General features: G+C 35.9%; 1 protein-coding gene across 10 annotated transcripts in view; it reads right to left on the minus strand.

Moving 5' to 3' along the window:
* Nucleotides 1-23,514, minus strand: part of EXOC6 (exocyst complex component 6) — a 205,362-nt gene that overhangs the window by 13,222 nt on the left and 168,626 nt on the right. For all 10 annotated transcript variants that reach the window (XM_036828813.1, XM_036828815.1, XM_036828812.1 and 7 more), the window contains one exon: nucleotides 22,531-22,604. In XM_036828813.1, the coding sequence (XP_036684708.1) occupies nucleotides 22,531-22,604 (74 nt within the window). The remainder of the gene's footprint in view (nucleotides 1-22,530; nucleotides 22,605-23,514) is intronic.

A 23,514-nucleotide genomic window follows, 5' to 3' on the forward strand; every position in this document is an offset into this window, starting at 1 on the left:
GTGTTTTTACTCCAGGATATAGTAGTTGTTCAAATGAGGGAAGCTAGACTGGGCTGGGTTTTCTTTAAGTTCTCCTTTAGACTGCAGTTGTTAAGAAAAAGAGGGAGGGACTAACCATTTTTTAAAATTTGTAAGAGTCTAAGTGGATATTCCTCTCCCCTCCTCCCCATGGTTGTGTTTTAAAATAATGCAAATGAAAACTTGGAGACTCTAACAGCTGGATTAATTTAGTCTTCAAAAAAATTAGTCACATATGTTTTACTCTAAAATTTAGCAAGTAAGTAATATATATTATTTATAATTTGTCATTAGTTATAAACACTGACTTTTGGCTTTTGAAAAAACAAAGCTAAACTAAAAATAAAACTAAATACTTCAGGACATATTATCATTCTATTCTTTAGAATGGAACTCAGACCATTTGAGACAAATGAAACATAACATGACCATTAAATCTCAATTGCCTCAGAAGGAAAAGGGAGATTGTCACTGCCTGCTAAGGTATTACCATAGAAACTAAGACAGACACTCCAGTTCTAGTCCTTGCAAGAAATTTTTAGTGAAGTGGGGAACTGAATTTCAGATACATATGTCATTTGTTCAGCTTTCTAGAGATAAGGTCTCAGTTTTATGTCCTAGAATATAAATACAGACTCTTTACCATTTTGCCTTAGATTCCCAAAGAATACAGTTAGCTAGTCTACCATACTTAGCATGATGGACATAGGAAAATTAAGGATCTTTATGGTCTATATTAAAGACAAAGAATACTACAATATCTTGGTGAGTATTTGTATTTAACGGGGCTTGCATCCTCACTTTTTTCTTTCAAATCTTATAATAGATTTTATAATTTTTACTCAAATAACTTAAAAAGATATGTATTTTTTGCTTTTCTAAATCTAAAAGGCACTTACTTCTCTTATGTTAATTTATTAACCCCTAATTATCCAGACCTGATTGTATGTAATTACCTTTTGTCAGGTATAATAATTTGCTCAATAAACATGTCAGAACACTTGCTGCTTCGTCTGTTTTAACAGATAAATTTGGTTTTTCCATAGCCCCGAGGCATAATTAAATACGAAAAAAGGTGGCAGTTATCAAACTACACAAAAGCTGATTCATGAAGGAAGTACATATTGGGTCGGCCAAAAAGTTCGTTACGGAAAACCCGAACGAACTTTTTGGCCAGCCCAATACGTAGACGGTGCCATGGCTCACTTTGGGACCTGATGCTTGCCTGAGTGCTTAGTTAGTTACAGATTTCTGGGACAGGGTAACAGTAACAACACTGTGATGTGAACTTCAAAAGGGCAACAGGCAAACTTTAAGATGCACCTTAGTTAAGAAGCAGCTGTTGGTAAATAGCTATTGGCATCCCTCTTTCACTACAGGTTATAGCAGTAAAATACAAAAAGAGAAACTAAATAAAAACAACAGGAGAAGGACTTATCTTCTTGGGAAGATAAATGCAGCCAGTGGAATTAAATGGCTTGTGATCTAAGTCCTACAATGCTTGCATGATGTGAATCTACACTATGGGAGTGCAAAATGAAATCCCTACCTGACCTCTGGATAACCTAAACAGGAAATTAGGACATTTCTAAGCAAAATAGGCTGTGTCATCCTGTTAAGATAATTGTTTCCTTTGACACTCTGCATAAACATCTTACACTAGGCTGTCAGAAAAAATTCAAGCCATAGAGTCTCTTCATTGTAATACATAAAGCGGACGCCTGGTCCAGTGCCCGAAACATAGCTGAGGAGGTAAAGTTTGTTGATAATTAGGAAGACAAAGAAGGGGAAAGAGGGATAACAAACAGGTAAGAAAGTTGGAAGCATTCTTTAAGTATTTACAGAGAAGTTGAAAATAAATTAATATCTTTTAAAAGGAATTTAATTCTTAAGAAGAATCTGGGTTAATTAAGAGAGTATTCAATGATTGGTGCTTCAGGATGTTAGAAATCGGTACCATTTGGTTGGGAAAAATCAAGTTCCTCCAATGTCTCACATGATCAATACTCTACAGATATGTCTTGTTTATCTGATTATATTTCACTTGGATAAGAAGTGCTGTTTCAGGACTTCCCTGGCGGTCCAGTGGTTAAGACTCTGTGCTTCCACTGCAAGAGGTGTGGGTTCGATCCCTGGTTGGGGAACTAAATTCCCACATGCCACACGGCCAAAAAATTGGAAAAAAAAAAAAAAAAGTGATGTTTCTTTTGACGCCAACAGAAGATTTATGTCTATACCTTATTAAATTCCCTCCCAACTCAGTTTTTTTAAAAAAAATCAGCTTTTATTTTGAATTAATAATTTAAGGGTGTTATAAACTCTGGATCTCAACTTCCTCTTCTATAAAATGAAGGGACTGTGTCTGCATGTGACAAGTACTCTATTTGACACTAGCAATGAAAAGATAAAATGATGACACAGTGTTTGGATTCAAGGAGTTCCTAAGTGTAATGGAAGAGATAATCATACAAACATAATTATGAACTAACATGAGAATTACACTGATAGAGTTACGTATAGGTTATTATTATTAGAGCCTTCAATCTTGCTTGGGTGAGTGAGAAGTAAACCCAAGAAAGCATCTTAGTTGGTACCCAAACTGGGTCTTACAAAGGAGTTAATCAAGGGAAAGGTGGGGTTTTTCAAGCAGATGAGACAGCATGAGAAAAGGTACAAAGATAAGAAACAGTTGTGTTTATGGGGAGTGTCATGCACTTTATAGCGTTGCTGAACTGAAATATAAGTAAAGAAGACGGTAGTACAAGATAGGCTGGAGAAGGGGATGGGGGCCAGGTCATAAAAAAACATGTATGTCTTGTTAGGGAACTTTGGGTAGCCATTGAAAGGTTTTAAACTAGGGAGCTGACATAGTCAGATTCATCATTTAGATAGGTAACTCCAGCAGCTCTGTGAAGAATGGATTTGAGGAGAAAAAACTAAAGGCACAAAAATTAGTTAGGAAACTGCTGTGATAACCTTGAAATACACCAGAACAGATAAGTAAGTAGTTGGGATGGAGAGAAGAGGATGGATAGGTAGTAGGCAGGTAATTAGGATGGAAAGAAGAGGATGGGTTTAAGAAATATTTAGGAGGAAAAATCCCTAGGACATGATGAATGACTAGGTTTGGGATACAGCAGAGTGGTGCCATCAACCAGAACAGAGAGCATGGAAAGAAGATCTGATTTGAGAATGAGGGAAGATGATGAGTTGACAGCTTTGGCCACACAGGATGCGAGACACACATCCCATTGGAAATGTCTACCAAACAACTAGATATGTATCTAAGGCATACGGCATTTGTGCCACAGATCTGATGAGAATGGATGAGTTCACCCAGGTAAAGTGGATAGAGAACAGTGTCCTAAGAACAGAAACCTCAGGGACACCAACATTTAGGCAGTAGGAAAAGAAAGCCACAAAAGAGACAGAAAAAGAACATTAAGAGAGTACAGCCTTTGAAGAAGAGAGAATTTGAGAGAGGACGTGATCAGCATTATCAAACGCAGTAGGAAGAACCAGTAAGATAAGGGCTGAAAACATCTACTGGCCTTCCCTGGTGACTTAAGTGAATACTGTTTTAGTTAGCAGTGCAGCAAAGCAGGTTGGATTGAGGAATGAACTGAGAAATGAGGAAATACGGACATAATTCCTTCTAAATCATTCTCTTAAGGAAACTGGGTGCAAAGGAGAGAAAAAAGAGATTGGAAATAGCTAGAATGAGACTAGAGAAAATACTCTTGAACTTTCCTGGCAGTCCAGTGGTTAAGGCTCCACATTCCCAATGCAGGGGGCACAGGTTCAATCGCTGGTCACGGATCTAGGGAACTAAGATCCTGACTGCAGCACAGTGCAGCCAAAAAAAAAAAAAAAAAGAAGAAGAAAATACTCTTATTCTCTCTTTCCTTCTCTCAGATAGGAAAGATCTGAACATGTTTTTAGGCCAAGGTAGTTAGGAAAAGGATAAAGCAGAGGAAAGGTAGAGGAGTAATGAAACAAAGTCCCATAAAAAAAGATGGCATCAAGGGCATAAGAAGATGAAAGAGCCTTGAATAAAGTGGCTACCTATCATCTGAGTCTGAAGGAGGGAAAGTGAGGATGAGAGTGAATACAGATAAACTGTTTGATTGTAAAAGCAACAGCGAGAGATTGACGGTGATAGAGAGGAATGAAGGAGGCTTAAAGGGGCTGGAGCTTTCACTCAAGAGTGGAAGAACAATGGCTCTATAAATAGAAATGGGGAACTAGGAGAACAACAATCTCTCATTCACACAGTGCAGCCCGTGGAAGAACGCGTGGCTACCACTAGAGAGGGCTATGGGCTTAGCAGTACTCTCAGAATTCTACAACAAGGAGGCAGAGGAAACATTCTGCCCCACAGTAAAAGCTGTAGGGCCATTTACATTGGAATGAAGGTGTAAGGGGGCTAGAAAAAGTGAAAAGGTACAGAGCAAACAAAACAATGAGGGAAGAGACAGGAAAAAGGTTGGGAGGTGGGAAGGAATGGAGAAAGTAAGTGGAAAGAGAAGGGAGAAAGTACCTAACTTTATTGAGCAATCAAATATTTAATCTTCTAGAAGGAGGGATGCATGGTTGGGAAGTGCCAGAAATGACAATGTCTGACCAAGACTCAGGAAGAAATGGTGAAAGCTGCCATGAAGTTTTCAAAAGGGCAGAGAGGCCTCTGTTTTAATGTGGGCTATCTCAAGACATCTGGAGCAGCAGCAAGGGTCCTGGTTAAGGGGAGAGCTTCTAGGAGCTCTGGTTAGATTTTCTGAAATCCCTTCTAATTCTCAAGTCTTAGGATTTCATGACCATGAAAATCATTGAGTCACAGACCGAAGGTAATTGGAAGATGATGTGACATTTAAGAAAACACAAGAGTCAAAGATAAAGAACTATAAATTGTAAAACACTTTAGGGACTAACCTGTAACTTAACATTAAGTACTAAGCACTGTAATGTATACCTAAGAAGGACGTTCAGGCAAAAATACTATAATGATTAATTCTCAAATCAAATAATCCCTTCAGCAATCCCATCCTTTCAATATATATTAGCAAAAATTTTCATCATGACTATATTATCCACTTGGCTCTTAAGTAGTCACTATTGACCTAAAATACACTAATCTAAATTTATTTTAATACATACTTTTATAAACATATAACAGCAGAATGCGTCCCTTCCAAGTGCTAGCTGAATGTTAGCAGTGTTGAGTTCCCCGAGCCATCTAAATTTGAGGATGGGTGGCTCTATAGACAACTGAGAACTTCCTAAAGTTTGGAATACGTACATATACCTAATTTGGGGGTTATGTCTGTTCTCACTTTCCAACAAAATTATGAGTCCTTCAAGGGCATGGTAATCTGTCTTACTTCTCCTTTAGGATACCCAATAAACGTTTGTTGAACTGAACTAAATTACATTTCATAGAACACTTTGAGAAGCAAAAGTTTAAGGACTGTGTCTTTTCTGTGACAAAACACAGCCATAAAGGAAAAGCAGAGAAATTAACGTACATGTAAAAGCTTCTAATTTAAACCACTAGAAAAGCTTTGCACAAATATAGCCTGACTCTGGGACTCTTTCACACATAGATTACCTAGTGGATCCTGATAGTCTTTACACAAAGTTCACGAATCACCTAACTGTTAATTTTTCTTTATCTCTATTTCAGACCATTAATCACATTTGTGTATAACTTTTCACTTGAACATCTCATTCCAGTGAAGTGGAGGCTTTTCTATACTTTATAAAAGGAGAAACCAAGTTTCAGAGAGATTGTCTGGTTCAAATGTATATGTGAAGTAGGATTAAAAACTAATTTCCTCAATTTATAAATTAATTGCTGAAACAACTTATTTAGGATGGCTTAATTTACACAGGATTTCTTTTTATTTGTATGTATAACCTATCTGCTTTCAAAAAGAATGCTTGGTAAGGTTTTTTAGAACACTGCTGTAAGATTTCACATTAGATATAGCAAATATAGTATGGGCAATCCAGGTAACTTTGTTATATGTAGCAAAAAGATCATAACAGTGAATATGGTCTTTCTGGTTATAATATTCACTAGTATGTGAAACAAACTACATTATTGCTATCTTTCTGACAAAGCATTTAAATATTTAAACTTCTCATAAATTATCCTCACAACTCAAAGAAATCTATAATTTAAAAGAGAAACATTTCTGGCTTCCCTGTTGGCACAGTGATTAAGAATCTGCCTGCCAATGCAGGGGACACGGGTTCGAGCCCTGGTCAGGGAAGATCCCACATGCCACAGAGCAACTAAGCCCATGCGCCACAACTACTGAGCCTGCAGTCTAGAGCCCATGAGCCACAACTACTGAGCCCGCGAGCCATAATTACTGAAGCCTGTGTGCCTAGAGCCCGTGCTCCACAACAAGAGAAGCCACCGCGATGAGAAGCCCGCGCACCGCAACGAAGAGTAGCCCCCGCTCACCGCAACTAGAGAAAGCCTGCACGCAGTAACGAAGACCCAATGCAGCCAAAAATAAATAAATTAAATAAATAAATTTATATTAAAAAAAGAGAAACATTTCTATTTAATAAAAGAAAAAATATTAGAGAAAAATATTATTTCTTATAAATGAATAATTGGAATTTTGGCAAAAATGTGAATTAATTTTGAGAGGAAGGATAAAGTTCCCTTTTGGAAAGTGTCAAATACTGATTTTATATCTAATAATTAATGGATGTATAATATTTATTAAAAGCCAGAATATCACTATTCTTTATTGCTGGCAGACTATTCTAAAAATTTTAACCTATCCTTATCAGTGAAAAAAATAGCAAGACTATCAATGATTAAAAACATTTAAATTTGGGACTACCTCTATTTACATTATGCACTGGCTTATAATTCCCAGTCTATGGAGACAAAGACTCACTCCTTTTGTAACACATTGAAAATTTACCTCAAAATTAATCATACTATAACACTTATAGATAAGGAATATTCCCTATTTGCCCAAATGCACAATTACACAAATTATTTTTCCCCATAAATCTGTTAATTTTGTTTATTGTCATATTTGCTAACTTAAGCATTTCTCTTAAAAATAATTCTGATTGGTATAATTTTTTTGAGCATTATTTTGGCAGTACCCAGTAATTCCACTTCTAAAGGGCTGTAGAAATACTTACACTATTGCTCAATATAGATGCCTAGGGATATTAACTGCAGCATTACTTATATGTAGAGAAACTGGAGGGACTTCCCTGGCGGTCTGGTGGTTAAGAATCTGCCTTCCAATGCAGGGGACACGGGTTTGATCCCTGGTTGGGGAACTAAGATCCCACATGCCGCGGTGCACCTAAGCCCACGTGCCACAACTACTGAGCCTGTGCTCCAGAGCCCGTGCGCCACAACTAGAGAGAAGCCTATGTGCGGCAACAAAAGATCTCGCATGCCGCAACCAAGACCCGATGCAGCCAAATAAATACATAAATAAATATTAAAAAAAAAAAAAGAAAGAAAAACTGGAGACTCCTTAATGTCCAACAAAAGAGAACTTGTTTAATAAACTGTGGTATCTTCATATGATAGAATGTTATGAAGAAGTGAAAAAGAGTAAAGTAGAGCCATATTTACCAATATGAAATCATGTAGCGTTGCATGAAAAATGTAAATTATAGCATATATGATCCATGTCCCCCCTCAAGCAAAGAATTCTACATGTGTGCACACAAGTGGGTGCACGTGTGTGTGTTTAAATGTACATTTTTAAAAGTCTATTGGGAAACACACCAATGATTCTGAGAGGTTGAAGAGGAGGAAAAAATGAGAGCTTTCCTTTTATACACTTCTTCATGTTAGATTTTTCTGTGTGTTTTAAACAGGAAGCATGCAATGTTAATTTCCTGATTTTTATAATTGTAGGTAACTATACAAAAAATTACCATTGGGGGAAGCTGGGTGAAGTATACAAAGGATGTCTCTCAACTATATTTGTAACTTCTTGAGAGAGTCTGTAATTACTTAAAAAAAAAAAACAAAAAGAACTGTGAGCATGTATCATTTTTGTAATCATTGTGGTGTGTGTTTGATTTTTTTCCCGTTTTCAAAAAATCATTTAGAAGGTAATTTTCCAAACTACAAAACAGCTCTAAACTTTACCTTAAAATAATCACAAAAATCTAAGTTCAAAATTTATATCAATAACTGAAGAAGGTATAAGCATAAATTACATACCTAGTTAAGCACATAAACTGTAAGGCACCAGAATTATGACACTGAAAAGCAAAAGTCATTTAGGTACAGCCTAATCCTTCCTAATCTAAGCTCTCCCAAAGGGCAGCATACTTTTCTAATATCTGGACCTTAACGTAAACTTTGTGAGATGTCTGATCTTGTTATATTCAGGAGTAAACCTCAAAACGTCTTCCTTTAATTCTTTGGCACTTCAAGTGAATTTAGGATTGTCTAAGGAAAAAACGCTTGCTGGAGGAGCTGTGTGAACAAGCTTGTTGTCCTGCTACCATATCTAGTCAAGCAGTTGGATACTACAGCTTTGGCAAATCCCATTAATACTTTAAGAAGTCAAAGACTTTAAAACTTCTAAAGAAAGTTCCTGTGAAGTAGTCACAGGGGCATGTTTAAGCAAGCAGAGTGTGTACACAATATAGTAACAAATACAATGCAAACAAAAGAAGATTTGTTTAATTATAGTGGAAATAATTGTTATTTAAAAGTGCCTTCTTCCTCATCATAAAAGAATAAACTGGACTAGTGGCGAAAGAATTGTATGTTATGATGCCTTAAGATTAGTAACAGAAGACAGAAATTTCAAAGTAAAGTCTTGGCAGATGCCCAGTCTCCAAGGCAAGAATTATGGCCTAACAATTCCTTCATAACTTACAAGGCTCGTTCATGTCCCTTTAGGCAGAATCCAAAGTTGTTCAGTTTGAGTCAAATACAAGTATATATTTATCAGGTTTCTCCTATCTTTCTCTGGTGAAGTGCATCTGAACTTCTTTCCTAAATTTTATAACCATTTGGGGGCATGTTAGAGAGAGACTGTCTGACTATGTATATAAACGTGTAGAAGAAATTAGGCGAGGAGGATAATGAGAACAAGGAAGTGGGTTCCCAGGGTACTTCCCTTATTAAGCAATATTGTTAGAAGGAACTATGCTCCTCATAATTTAACATGATATAGATCTGGCACACAAGCCTTGCCATCACCCAGATGAAGCACGGTATACACAAAGAGATGGTAACTTCTGACTCAATCAACTAATGACACCTGCAATGCAAATTTCACACAATTCACTGACTTTAACAACAAAGCTTAAGCATGCCATGAAAAAGATCTCTCCCCGAAGTAAATTATACACCATTTTCCCACACAGATTTCATTAAATCATTAAAATATATAGTTGAAATAGTTCAGGCAATAGTTTCCCAACAGCACACGGTAGTTATTAAGAGAAGCAGGAATCCATCCTATTTCCTGATTTCCTACACGAAAATGTCCTCCTCAACACACCATTTGGATTCTTCAGTGCCTTTCTCTCTACACTCCTTAATTTCCATCCTTTCAGCCAAGATATCTTTCTGAATCTAATAGTCATGTTTATCTACAACTTTATCTTCTTTGATACCAACTAACTCATCTCTCTAGCTCTTATTTTATTGTCTACTGTTCAATTCTGTTTCCCCAGTGGCTGGCTACATAAGGCACTCAATAAACATTTCCTGAATAAATGAATTAGTAAATGAAGCAATAAATGAAAATCCACCCATACATAATGCCTTTTACTACAAACAGTTCTAGGATTCCGCTAACAAATGTTTAATTTACTTATACACTGCCTTGTTCCAAAGGCATCTTAAAGCAACTTACAAAAATACATGCAAGATAAATACAGCTTAATAACTGAGAAAAGTCAGGGCCAAGAGAAAGTGAAGTCAGGAGAGAAGATAAGGTTAGTATACAAAATGCACATGATGCTATCCTATATATATATGAGTATTCTAGCTCCGTAATGAAGAAGAAAATATAATTAGTTGGATAACTCACAGTATTTTGAGATAAAAACAAACTAGTTGCTGTGGATAAATTCAACCATTTCTCATATTGAAAACAGAAACCTCTGAGTCTACATGAAGAAGCTACGGTGAAATATAGTGAATCACAGCATCAGTAATTAAGTAATAGCAATCAATCATCTATACCCTAGACTACCAAAATAATCATCTAACTGTTCTTCCTGATTCTAATTTTGGCCCTTTTCAATCTATTCTCCTTAGAATAGCCAGCATAATCTTTTTAAAATGCAAGTCAGAGGATGATACTAACCTGCCTAAAATCCTTGAATGGTTTCCCATCATACATAACATTCCAAACTCCTTAACAAGGCCCTCAAGGTCCTACATGACTTGGCTCTGATAACCTTCCCAATTTCATTTGCACCTCTCTTCCCCTTGCTCACTACACTATAGCCATACTTTCTCTTCCCTGACAGCACCTTAGGACTTTTCATTTGCTCCTCCCTCTGCCAGGAATACTATTTCCCCATATCTCCTAATTTCATTCGGATATCTACTCCTTAAAGAGGTTTACCCTGACAACCCAATCTGAAGTGGTCCACTAACTCCCAGTCACTACTGACGTTAATCAGTTTTATTTTTCTCACAGAATCTAAATGTATTTGAAATTCTATATAAAGCTATTTGAAATTATCATTGTTTGTTATGGATCTCCCTCCAACAAAACAAGTTTTAAGAGCAGGGATCTTGCCTATCTTGTTCACCACTGTATCACCAGCACTTAAAAGAGTGCCCAGAGCAGGTGCTCAAATATTTGTTTAATAAATAAAGACATCTCTGGAAATGGGACAGCTCTTTGTGATTTGGCTTCATCTGGATAGCTTTCAGGTTCCCTAGAGCAGTGATGGTGAGATAACTGTTGTTAGGTCATATATGATGCCTTTGTGAATCTATTAAAAAATTGGACCTTCTTCTCAGAAATATGCACATATAGACAAAATTTTGCATAAGCCTCCTAAAACCAACCCGTGATCCCCAGGTTAGAACCTCTGATCTAAAGGCACATAAGGACCTTTATGCAATGCAATCTATGTTATAACCGATTCCTGCTCATGGAGTTGAACGTTGAAGGGAAAAAAAACCAATAAAAAGCTACAAATCATTCCTAACAGATCTCTCTACAAAGTGGTAGGATATCAGAGAAGTCAAATGAGCAATAGTCACAGCTAATGGCTGCTTAGTCTCCTCATGTAGCATATGGTACTGAGAAGCCCAGATTTGGAATTTATCATGAAAGAAAATGGCATGTGTGTTGATGACATACATAAATAAGAAAACAGATCTGAAGTAGTTTTATGGGTTGCCTTTTTAAAAAATGGCATATACTATACTCTTGTTCCAACTACATGAGATCATATTGGATCAGGATATGGATAGTCAAGTTCCAAAAATTGATAAAGTTAAAAAAAAACAAAAACTAAAAAGAATTGGCTTAATATTCAGAATGGTCCATTGACTCTTCTGGGACACAGAGAATCTTCCCTGGGTACGTACATTAATAAAAAGATGCATGTATCGGGTCACAAAATGACTTTTTAAAAATATATTCTTTAAATTATGTCAGATCAAAGAAGTGATGGAAGGTAAAAGAGTTTTTTTAGGTGTACAACTCCTCCTTTGCCTGTTAGGGAGGACTTGGTGACAGGTAAAAGAGGCAAACTGAACAAAGCAGCTTTTGTTCCCCTACCCCTTCTCTTTTTGTATCTGAAGGTGCTTACAGCTAAGTTAACGTGTAAAGTAAACCATCTAGGCAAAAAATTTCTGTAAGTTCTAAAGGACTTTGAAGTTTTTTCATCATGTTTTTAGTACCACTAAGTAGTAATACTATCTTCTTTGTGACGTTTTGGCTTTGTTTTAAGATTCTTATTTTGGAAGGTATTAGGTTTTCTGTCTTAAGGAAAGGTGCGGTTATCTCGAAAAAAGTCACTTCAAATGTATTTAATACTAGGAGATGCTCTTTATAACAAACAAAATATAGAACTTACCTTGATTATTTTATCAAAATATCTCTTCCAAAATTTTCCCATCTCATTTACAGTGTATTAGTAAGGGGGGGGGGAAACGTAGCAAATATATTCTTTATTTCTCTCCAAGTATGCGTACTGTGGCTCAGTAACAACAGCCTTGATGACTCACTAAGGAATCTGACAACTGGTAGGATCTGAACTCCATATGAGCTGGTATTTTAATTTCCCCCTTTAATCTCTTCATTCTTCACAAGCAATCCTGTGTTACTGTGTCGTGCTTCTTAAAAACAAGTTATTCTGTCTGACTGACTGACTGGTTTACTGAATCTAAGCAGCATTAATCCTCTAGTAATTACCATCCTTCATAAAATCATCTGAATGTTTTAAAAGAGAGGAAGTTCAACAAATTATTTTTGAAAACTTTCTACTATTTTCATCACTTTTGTATTATTTGTATTTTAATATTTAAATTTCATCTATCTACTGAAAGGCTTACCTTTTTGCTTTCAGAGCCCTGTGTTTTAACCAGAACATAGTTCTAGGAATCCATAGAGTAATGCAGTGCAATAGTGGTCCACATAATTCAGTGTTTTCAAACTGTGAGTCATAGAACACTGATTTGCAGGATAGTAAGAGATTTTTTTTTGAAAAGTATTTAGTACTCAAACAGGTTTGGGGGGAAAAAGGGGATACACCTCTATTATAGGACTTCTCAAAGCCTTCAATGTGCTAATGAAATTGTGAATTTACAAGAGAGGAACACAATATTCAGGATTTCCTAAAATTATCTGTCTATAATTTACTTTCTTCATGACTCACTGTTCCAAATAACAGAAGTTTAGGACATGCTGCTTTATTTAAGTTCTGCTCTATATTTAGTCATTGCTGATCACTCAATTAAGGCATATACTGCCTTTGTCTAAATTCCTATAATTCCCCTGTTCAAAATATTTCTTTATCCATAGAAGAACAGTTGGGATTGGAGCAATGACAACATTTCTTAGAAATAACATATTATTATTTTAGTATCCCTAATGATGACCAAGGTAAATCAAGAAATGTTTGTAATGCTTACATGTTTACTTGAGAAGGCGGAGAAATGTGTCATGTATTTTTAGAAATACTCCCATCAAAAATAACTGAAATTAAAAAATTTTTACTGCTTTTAAAGTATGTTTCTTTACATGGAACATTAACTTACATGTAATATCCCAATTCCAAATAAGGTGTTTCTGTACACCAAAAATATTTTTGAATATAGCTGAGTAATTTGCATTCACTTATTCAACATTTATTGACTGTTTACTATGTGTCAGGAATAGGGTTAAGCAATACATGTATGGTAGTGAACAAAAAAGGCATGATTCTTGTCTTCATGGGCTTGTAGCTTAGCTTTTCTCTTTTATGTTACCTGAATTGTTATGAATACTTGCTCTAGAATTGCTTTATTTTTAAAAATACCTTTGACGTGGTGGGGGTATAGTTAGGCTGCTATTTTAAAACCTCAACTCGATAACTAATTTGCTAATGGGGAATGGCATGAATCATGAAATATAGGCATACAGTTAGCTGGGGGACAACAGAAACCATTTTACTTGTATATTAGAAGCACATATCATTTATGTTTCAAAGTCTTGTGTTTTATAACTATTTTACATTAAAATGCTACGAGAGGGACTTCCTGGTGGCGCAGTGGTTAAGAATCCGCCTGCCAATGCAGGGAAGACGGGTTCAAGCCCTGGTCCGGGAAGATCCCACATGCTGAGGAGCAACTAAGCCCGTGTGCCACAACTACTGAAGCCCGCGTGCCTAGAGCCCGTGCTCCGCAGCCAGAGAAGCCACCGCAATGAGAAGCCTGTGCACCGCAACGAAGAGTAGCCCCCCCGCAACTAGAGAAAGCCCACGTGCTCCAACAAAGACCCAATGCAGCCAAAAATAAAAACAAATAAATTTATTTAAAAAAATGCTTTGAGAGCCAATTCTTTTCAATAAATGGTGCTGGGTCAATTGCATAACCATGTGGAACAAAATGAATCTTGAACCTTACACCCCATACCATGCACAAAAATCAATTCCAGATGGATTGTAAACCTAAATATGAACAGTAAAACAATAAAACTTTTAGACAAAAACATTTATAATTTCAGGCGAAGGCAAAGACTTCTTAAACTGGACATTAAAAAGAACTAATCATGAAGGAAAAAATGATAAATTGGATTTCATTAAAATTATGAGCTTTTATTCATCAAAAGCCACCACTAAGAGTGAATAGACAAGCCACAGAGCAGGAGAAGATACTTGCAATACACACATTTGACAAAGGAAGGACTCATGTTCAGAATATACAAAGAACTTCTGGAAATCATTAAGAAGCAGACAATCCAATAGAAAAAAATGACAAAAAACCTGAAAAGTTTATTCACAAAGGAGGTTATTCAAACAGACAATAAATAAATGAAAAGGAGTTCAATTTTATAAGTCATCAAGGAAACGCAGATTAAAACCACAATGTAAAACTATTGTATACTCCCTGGAATGGCTGAAAAGGAAAAGACAACTAATATCAAGTGATACCAAGGATGCAGAGCAACAACAATTCTTCTACACTGCTGGCTGAAGTACGAACTAGTATTCTTGCTTTGGAAAACTGCTTCACAGAGTCTATTAAAACTGATCATATACCTACCCCCCTGACTCAGCAATTCCACTCCTAGGTAAATACCTCAACAAAAATGTGTCTGTTCACCAAAAGACATGCAAAAGAATGTCATGTTAGCTCAATTTGTAACAATAAAACTGGAATCAATTCCTATGTCCATCAATAGTAGAATGTATAAATTATGGTATATTTATATAATGGTAGACTACCCAGCAAAGGGAACGAATGAACCATAGCTACATGTAAAAACATGGATAAATTTCACAAACATAATATTGAGCAAAAGAAGGCAGAACCAAAAAGTTAATATTGGGGTCAGGGGTGGTGGTGGTAGGTTGAACTGGGAGATTGGGATTGACATATATACAGTAATATGTATAAAATAGACAACTAATAAGAACCTGCTGTATAAAAAATAAATAAAATTAAATTAAAAAAAGAAAGTTAATACTGCATGATTCCATGTATACAAAGTTCAAAATCAGACAAAATTTATCTGTGGTGTTAGAAGTAACAATAGTTGTCATCCTTCGAGAGGGAGAAGTGCAGTGAGGGGTAGGGGTCTCTTTTGAGGTACTTACTGGTCAAGTTCTTTTTCCTGATATGGGTGTTACAGAGATGTATTTACTTTGTCAAAAGTCAGCAATAGTATGATTTGCCTGAATGTATGTTATACTTCAATAAAACATTTATTTGAAAAGTGCTATGAGATCCATATATATTTTGCACAATTCGAATTCTCTCTCAAATTCTGTAAATATAGTTCAGAGGAATGATCACTCCTCTTTTCCCTATTTTGCCTGAAATAAAATACTTGAAAACGGAATCTAATTGTAGATAGAGAAAGAAAAATTGTAATTTTTATGGCACAGGGTTGTAACAGGCAGAAGAAAGTGGTATAGAAAAAGAAAATGACTCATATATAAGCTAATAAGAACCACATATTTGATTTGCACTACAAAGGCATACCTCTCTAAGGCTTTAGACTATATATTCCCAAATTTTTTTTTTTTAGCTGTGCAGCATATGGGATCTTAGTTCCCCAACCAGGGATCGAACCTGCACCTCCTGCAGTGGAAGTGAGGACTCTTAACCACTGGTCCACCAGGGAGGTTCCTTACTCCCAGATTTTTAAAAGGCTCTTCATATGACAAGGTATCTGATCACTCATTACTTTGTAGTTCTCTCTTATGTGCTCTCCAATTTGTGAGTGTCCATACCATCATGCACAGTCTTAACAGCCCCAAAGCACAGTGGTCTAACCCAAATACCACACTTTCATTAGTGTAGTCTAAGAATTCCCAGCACGCTGTTGGTTCATTTGGAGTTAACTAAAATGACCAGGTCTTTTTCATAATGTAAGTCAGATTTCCTACATCCTGTATTTTTAAAAATTTAATTAAAAAAAATTAAATACAGCACTTAATATTTTTCTTGCAAAATTTAACTTTTTTGGCTTTGGCTTATCACTCAAGACTACTGAGAGCACTTTGATTTTGTCTTCTATCATCTTAGGTAAACTCTTCTAGCTTTGTGTAATCTATACAAATAATTCATATTTCTTCTATGTATTTATCCAAGTCATCATTTAAAAAATATGTTGATCCCAAACTGTCAAAGACAGACATCTAGAGGGTGCTGCCAGAATCTTGACTTAAAGCAGCATTTCCCAAAGTATATTTCATATAATACAAGCCAAAATTAGTAAGGGATGTGTTCTGTGATGAGTTTAGGTTTACCACACCATTTCTCAGTTCTTACAATTCTAATGCACATGGTTAAGTGGGGATTAGAGTGTAAAGTGTTTCCCAAACTTAGCTGACTTGGAATCTTTTTTAAAGAAATCTTTTCTCATCTTGAGAAATCAGTGTTCCTGGAAAGACACTTCAGGAAAATATAGGGTGAAAAGATACATCCGCCAACATTCTTTAGGGAAGAAACTGTTTTATTAGCTTCAAACCTACCTAATTGCATTATCATCCAACCTACCTCAACCTCTCCATATTGTCTGAAGGATTATCAAGATATTGTCAAATGCCGCAATAATATCTTGCCAGTCTAATTTATCACAAAGTGAAATAGGACCAGGTAAAGAGGATTTAGTATTAGGATTATTAGTGAGCCATGGATGCTCAGTCTACTGTGAGAATTATGCTCAATAAGAAGCTATGAAAGTGAGAGATATATTTTTAAAGTTTCCCGCTAAATTGGCTACATCTTAAAAGTTTTGGTGATTAAAAACTAATCTTTAGTGGACTTTCCTGGTGGTGCAGTGGTTAAGAATCCACCTGCCAATGCAGAGGACACGTGTTTCATCCCTGGTCTGGGAAGATCCCACATGCCGTGGAGCAGCTGAGCCTGTGTACCACAACCACTGAGCATGTGCTCTAGAGCCCGCGAGCCACAACTACTGAAGCCCGTGTGCCCTGGAGCCCATGCTCCGCAGCGGGAGAAGCTACCACGGTGAGAAGCCTGCGCACTGCAAAGAAGAGTAGCCCCTGCTCACCACAGCTAGAGAAGGTCCGTGCGCAGCAATGAAGACCCAACGCAGCCAAAAATAAATAAAATTTAAAAAACAAAAACAAAAAAACCTAATCTTTAGTTTCCTGGGAAATTCATTTATATGGGACACCTCACTTTCCAGTGATATTTACTGAAATCTTGCTATGTATTAAGAATGAGTTATTTTAAAAAGTATCACTGAATACTATACATTATACAAAGAGTCTTATAATAAAAAGTTTAAAAATTTTAAGGTTTTCATACATTGTCAAAAGAATTTTACATATTTTGAAATTCTTTTGAAATCCATTTGAAAGATTACATTTAACAAAAGAGATGGTCTTTGTAAAAGAAAACAGATACAAGTAAGTATACCAAAGTCCTTCACCATTTAGTGACTTCATTTCACAACTGGGGGTAGAAGGATGGTAGGCTTTACTTATAAAAAAAAGTATACACAGACAAATCATGTTCAAACGGCACGTTTAAAACTGAGTGAAGTAGTACACTCACATAATGCAGTACCAGTACTGCTAATCCTCCACATTGTCTATTGGGGCAGTAGGTCTTAAAATGTTGTTGAGATAACTGGCTTCCATTAGCAAGCATGTGATTGGCAGGATGATAAAGTCTTTTCACTCACAGGTCAGCTATTTCCTTTTCTTTAGAAGAGGGCAATTCTGATGATCCATCTTTTAGCTACAGTCTCTCACTGAGTCCCAATTCTCTTGCCTTCAGCTTTGATATGGTTCTAACTTTCCTCTTGTATCAGCTCATACTTGTCATCAACTCCTCTATTCAGAACAGCAAATATCAGGAGTTTGACCTCAGGGCAAAGTCCGGGTGGGCAGGTAAAATTTGACCACTAGACCTACTTCCTAATCTTTCATACCCAGCAATTCATGAAGCAGTATCAAATTCAAACTAAAAAACAGAAGCATGACCCCTTATAAGTACTATGAAAAGGGCTTTTTTGCCTTTCTAAGTATACTTGAAAAGAACTGTCAGCTGCCCTATTAAGACAGAAATGGATCACAGACCAGGAAAAAAAAAAAAGGAAAAGTGCAGAAATTCAACTGAAATGTAAATAAAAGTGTTAGCACCCTCTTTATGTTTGGTGATATACTACTTCACATAAAAGTGTTAAAATAATATGCTGATATGAAATATCTTTATGAAGTCAGGAACATAAAAACACTACTGAAACTTAAGGTATCCTTACTTAAATAATCACTGATACTGATAAAAAACATTACATCACCTCATATGAGATTAAAGTTTTCAAAATAAATTTTATTTTTGGCCAATTCCCATACTTGGCATTTCACCACTAAACTGTTTGTAAGTTAATTTGAAAAACAAATATAGGTGAAAAATAACTATCATTATCAAATTATTAAATCCAGGTCTCTCAAATCATAAAATTCAAGTTATATCACAGTGGTCCAGTAGCTGAAGACAAGAATTAGTTGCATCAGGACTTCCCTGGCGGCGCAGTGGTTAAGAATCCACCTGCCAATGCAGGGGACACAGGTTTGAGCCCTGGTCCGGGAAGATCCCACATGCCGCAGAGCAACTAAGCCCATACGCCACAACTACTGAAGCCTGTGCACCTACAGCCCGTGCTCCGCAGCAAGAGAAGCCACCGCAATGAGAAGCCCGTGCACTGCAACAAAGAGTAGCTCCTGCTCACTGCAACTACAGAAAGCCCACGCACAGCAACAAAGACCCAACACAGCCAAAAATAAATAAATAAATAAATATTAAAAAAAAAGAATTAGTTGCATCTTCTTGTTTATTTATTTATTTATTATTTTTTGCTGCATTGGGTCTTCACTGCTGCATGCGGGCTTCAGTAGTTGTGGCTCATGGACTCTAGAGTGCAGGCTCGGTAGTTGTGGCACACGGGCTTAGTTGCTCCATGGCATGTGGGATCTTCCCGAACCAGAGCTCGAACCCGTGTCCCCTGCACTGGCAGGCAGGTTCTTAACCACTGCGCCACCAGGGAAGTCCCTCTTCTTATTTTAGAATACAAAAGTACAAGAAGAGAGCATAATTAAATTTTAACATTAATAATCAGAGAAAATAATTTTAAGCCTCTTTTAAGACTAGAAAAATTAATACGTCAAAAATTAGCTCATCAAAATTTTCTATCCACTACTCACTTCCACTGCATACTAACTACCATACTTTAAAACTGTGTTTTATATTAACTAGTTATTTCTATATAAATCTTTTATTTTAACAGTTCTATATACTTGTCATAATAGATTTCAGAATTCTGAATGTTTCATAACAGACTTTTTTATTCACTTAAGTCTCTGAAAGAAATTACCTTGCAGTGGTTAAGTATCCGCCCGCCTGCCAATGCAGGGGACATGGGTTCGAGCCCTGGTCCGGGAAGATCCCACATGCCACGGAGCCACTAAGCCCGTGCGCCACAACTACTGAGCCTCCGCTCCAGCCCACAAGCCACAACTACTGAGCCCACGTGCCACAACTACTGAAGCCCACGTGCCTAGAGCCCATGCTCCACAACAAGAGAAGCCACTGCAATGAGAAGCCCGTGTGCTGCAACGAAGAGTAGCCCCCGCTCACCGCAAGTAGAGAAAGCCCACGCGCAGCAACGAAGACCCAATGCAGCCATAAATAAATAAATAAATAAATAAATATTAAAAAAAAAAAAAAAGAAATTACCTTGATGAGGAAATGTCAATCAGGACTTAATGCCTCTAAGTGCACTACTTGATAAGTAAATCAACCAAAAAGATTTGAGATGTTTATTAATATTTATAAGTCTGCCTTCATAACAATTCCCTAGTGAGCTATATGCTTGTAAAGAGGATTTCTTTGCTGTCAAATGATGATTGTGTTTGAAGGAAGAAAGAACCTGGGATCAGAGTTTTAATCTGCTTTGAACCAACTACCTATCTGGACAAATCAAGGAACAGAATCTTTGCCAAGAGCTTTATAAATTATGTGATCCTACAGCAACATGGATGGACCTAGAGAATATCATATGAAGTGAAGTAAGCCAGAGAAAGACAAATATCATATGATATCACTCATATGTGGAATCTAATTTTCAAAAAATGATACAAATGAACTTATTTACAAAACAGAAACAGACTTACAGATATCAGAAACAAACTTATGGTTACCAAAGGGGAAACGTTGCGGGAAGGGATAAATCAGGAGCTTGAGATAAACATACACACACTACTATATACAAGATAGATAACCAACAAGGACCTACTGTATAGCACAGGGAAATCTACTCAATATTCTGTGATAATCTATATGAGAAAAGAATCTGAAAAAGAATAAATATATTTGTATGTATAACTGAATCACTTTGCTGTACACCTGAAACTAACACAACATTGTAAATCAACTATACTCTAATAAAAAAATTTTTTAAATTATGTGATCCTATCTACAATCCTACAATGAGATTACAAGCTAGTTAACAGCATAAAAATTCATACAAAACTGAGAAAACAGCAAACAATAAATTTCAAATTTTCTGTGAACAGAGTATTTGTATATAATGGGAGCTATCCTTGAATCACATATTCTTTGGATTGGAGAACATATTCATGTAAGTGGTCATAACCTAATTTGGAAATGAATATACCACCAAACCTATTTCCAACTTGGTAAAGGACTCAGTTTTCTATATCATCTTATTAGGGGCAACAGAACAGCAACAGAGATAACTCCTTGTAAAGAAAATGGATCTACCTTCAATAGTAAGAATATCTTCTAATAAACTGAAATGGGAGTTCAGAATCCACTTTCTTCATTTTCTACTATCTTCCCCTTAACTTAGTAAAGCTAACCATCTGTAGGTCTAGGTCACTCATAATAGTGTTTCTTGTTTGGCATAATACATGAGCACCAATTGTAAACAGAAATAAATATGAATACATTTTCATATTTATTTAGGTTATGAAAATATTTAGGTTATTTCATATTTATGTTATGAAAATATTTCATAAATATGTTCAGTGCTTTACAGATTATAATTGAGAGACAGAACAGCTTTTTCAATTTTCTTCTAAACTTGACTTGAAATAGCAGTTATTTCCACACGACTCACTGTCTCGTAAGTATTCCTAGCCAGTTTGTGGGTATTGTGCTTCTCTAAAGGATTGTTAAACTCCATAAGGATGAAACTGTCTCTTATATTACTTTTGTGTCTATTTCAACCATATCTCCTCTCTCCAAATAATCAGTACTTAGCATTTCATAAATACTTATTGAACACTGGCTTGGAATTAGAAAAAGCAGCTCTGTGTTCAAACATTTATTAAAATCAGAGCTCTTTAACTGCTCACACTGGTCCTGTTCCAAACATCACTGTGGAAGAGTCTATTCATACCAATGGTGGAGCCCCATCTCCAGTTATCTCCATCCCTCAAAGGGGATGGGACCATTAATAGACTGATATCACAGTGACTTTCTTTTAATTCCATCTCCATTTGGCTCTTCTTGCCAAGGGCAGCAGTCACGCCTGTTGTCAATCCTAGCACTCCTAAGCCCTCTAACTTGGATCTACCCTTCCTCCACACTCGTGTGCCTCTCAGCTTTATTAAGGTCCTTAATCCTATGATTAAGAAAGAAAAAGAAAAAGGAGGAGGAGGAAAGAAGAAGAAAGGAATAAGAAGCAAAATTATGAGGGAGATGGAAAAAGGTAATATGAAGAAAATAAAGAAAATGACAGAAGTTAAAGAGTAAACTGAATAGAAGAAATTTAAAAATCATATTTGTTATTATACTTAGAGTTATGTGACTAGAAAAGAATTACATAAATGTATAATTAATTACCTTTAGAAATTAGTTTTATCCTTCTTTCTGGAAGCATACAGAAAAACTATAAAAATAACATTCTTTTACACTGACAACATTTTAAGCAAGGGGTTCCTTTCTAGGTTGTAATAATTTACATTTAACTTGGGTCCTAAAACTAATGTTATACTACCAATTTTCATATCTGACCATGAAATCATTAAGAAATAACTTAAACTTCAAGTGTTATTAAACCAAAGTATAAAGTTTTTATTTATTCATGTGCTTTGCAAGTAATAACTAAGTTAAATATTCACCAATAAGAATGCCCCATGAAGTTGAGACACTGAATGGGTATAGGTTCAAAAGAAGGACCAAATACATAGTTATCAAAGAAGCACTTTTCTAAAGAAAAGTTGTTTCAAGGCAAACAAGCATTCCTGTAGCATTAAAAAGAAAAAAAAGGTGAGAAGTTGAAACCAATAAATGAGAAGTACATTATTACATCTTACTTGTCTGAGGTCAATGAATGCTAGCTGCAGAGTATCCCCTTGGAATCCTGGCACGGGCTCAGAGTTGGCAAACACTATTTAAAAAAAAAAAGAATAAAAACAAGATTGCAAAATCTACAAGGGTTTAACCACTAAATTAATTTCTACTCATTACAAATGTATTATAATATTTACAAGTAATCATTTCAAATGAAGACTATTTATAACCTTCAATTTTCACCACTGAGAATGTTCTCCACACCCATTACCACAAATGTTTTAATAATTTTAAACTTCCAATCTGCCATTTAATTACTCTAATCCTTAATTACAATAAATTTTAAATGGTTATCCATTTAACTTTTGTAAAAGTTCAAGGGTAGTAATATACTTCAATCAAGAAAAGTTTTCTGACTCTTTTTAGCCTTAAGTGAATGATTATAGAAGCATTTTGAAACTATACCAATTGCACGGTTGTCAACATATTTCAAAACATCTGCTTTGTTACAGAATATGCTCTATACAAATCCTACTCTAGCTAACAGCGGTAATAGGCAGCCATGTAAGAAGTCAGCTTTACATGCAGTTTTACATTTTACAGCAGGTAAAATGTTCAAAGTAGCAAAATGAGGATGATGCAGGAATGCTTGTTCATTTTTTTAAATAATTTTTTTTCCATAAAGGAATCCCACCTCTTTAAAAACTAAGAGACATCTTAAGACAAACTAGATTTCTTAAGACAGATTTCTTAATATCTTTAGACGAAAAATATTTTGAAAGATATTTTTCAACAACTTTTTTTTTTTGTCCACGCCACACGGCTTGCAGGATCTTAGTTCCCCAACCAGGGATTAAAGCAGGGCCACCGCAGTGAAAGCGCCTATCCTAACCACTGGACCACCAGGGAATCCCTTTCAACAACTTTTTTGTACTTACAAAAATTTAATACTAGTAACATAGCTCTGTTTAGTTAGTTGAAGACAATCTCAATACTAGTTATTTTGA

Source organism: Balaenoptera musculus, chromosome 16 (genome assembly GCF_009873245.2).
Source record: "Balaenoptera musculus isolate JJ_BM4_2016_0621 chromosome 16, mBalMus1.pri.v3, whole genome shotgun sequence".
Taxonomy (NCBI): Eukaryota; Metazoa; Chordata; class Mammalia; order Artiodactyla; family Balaenopteridae; genus Balaenoptera; species Balaenoptera musculus.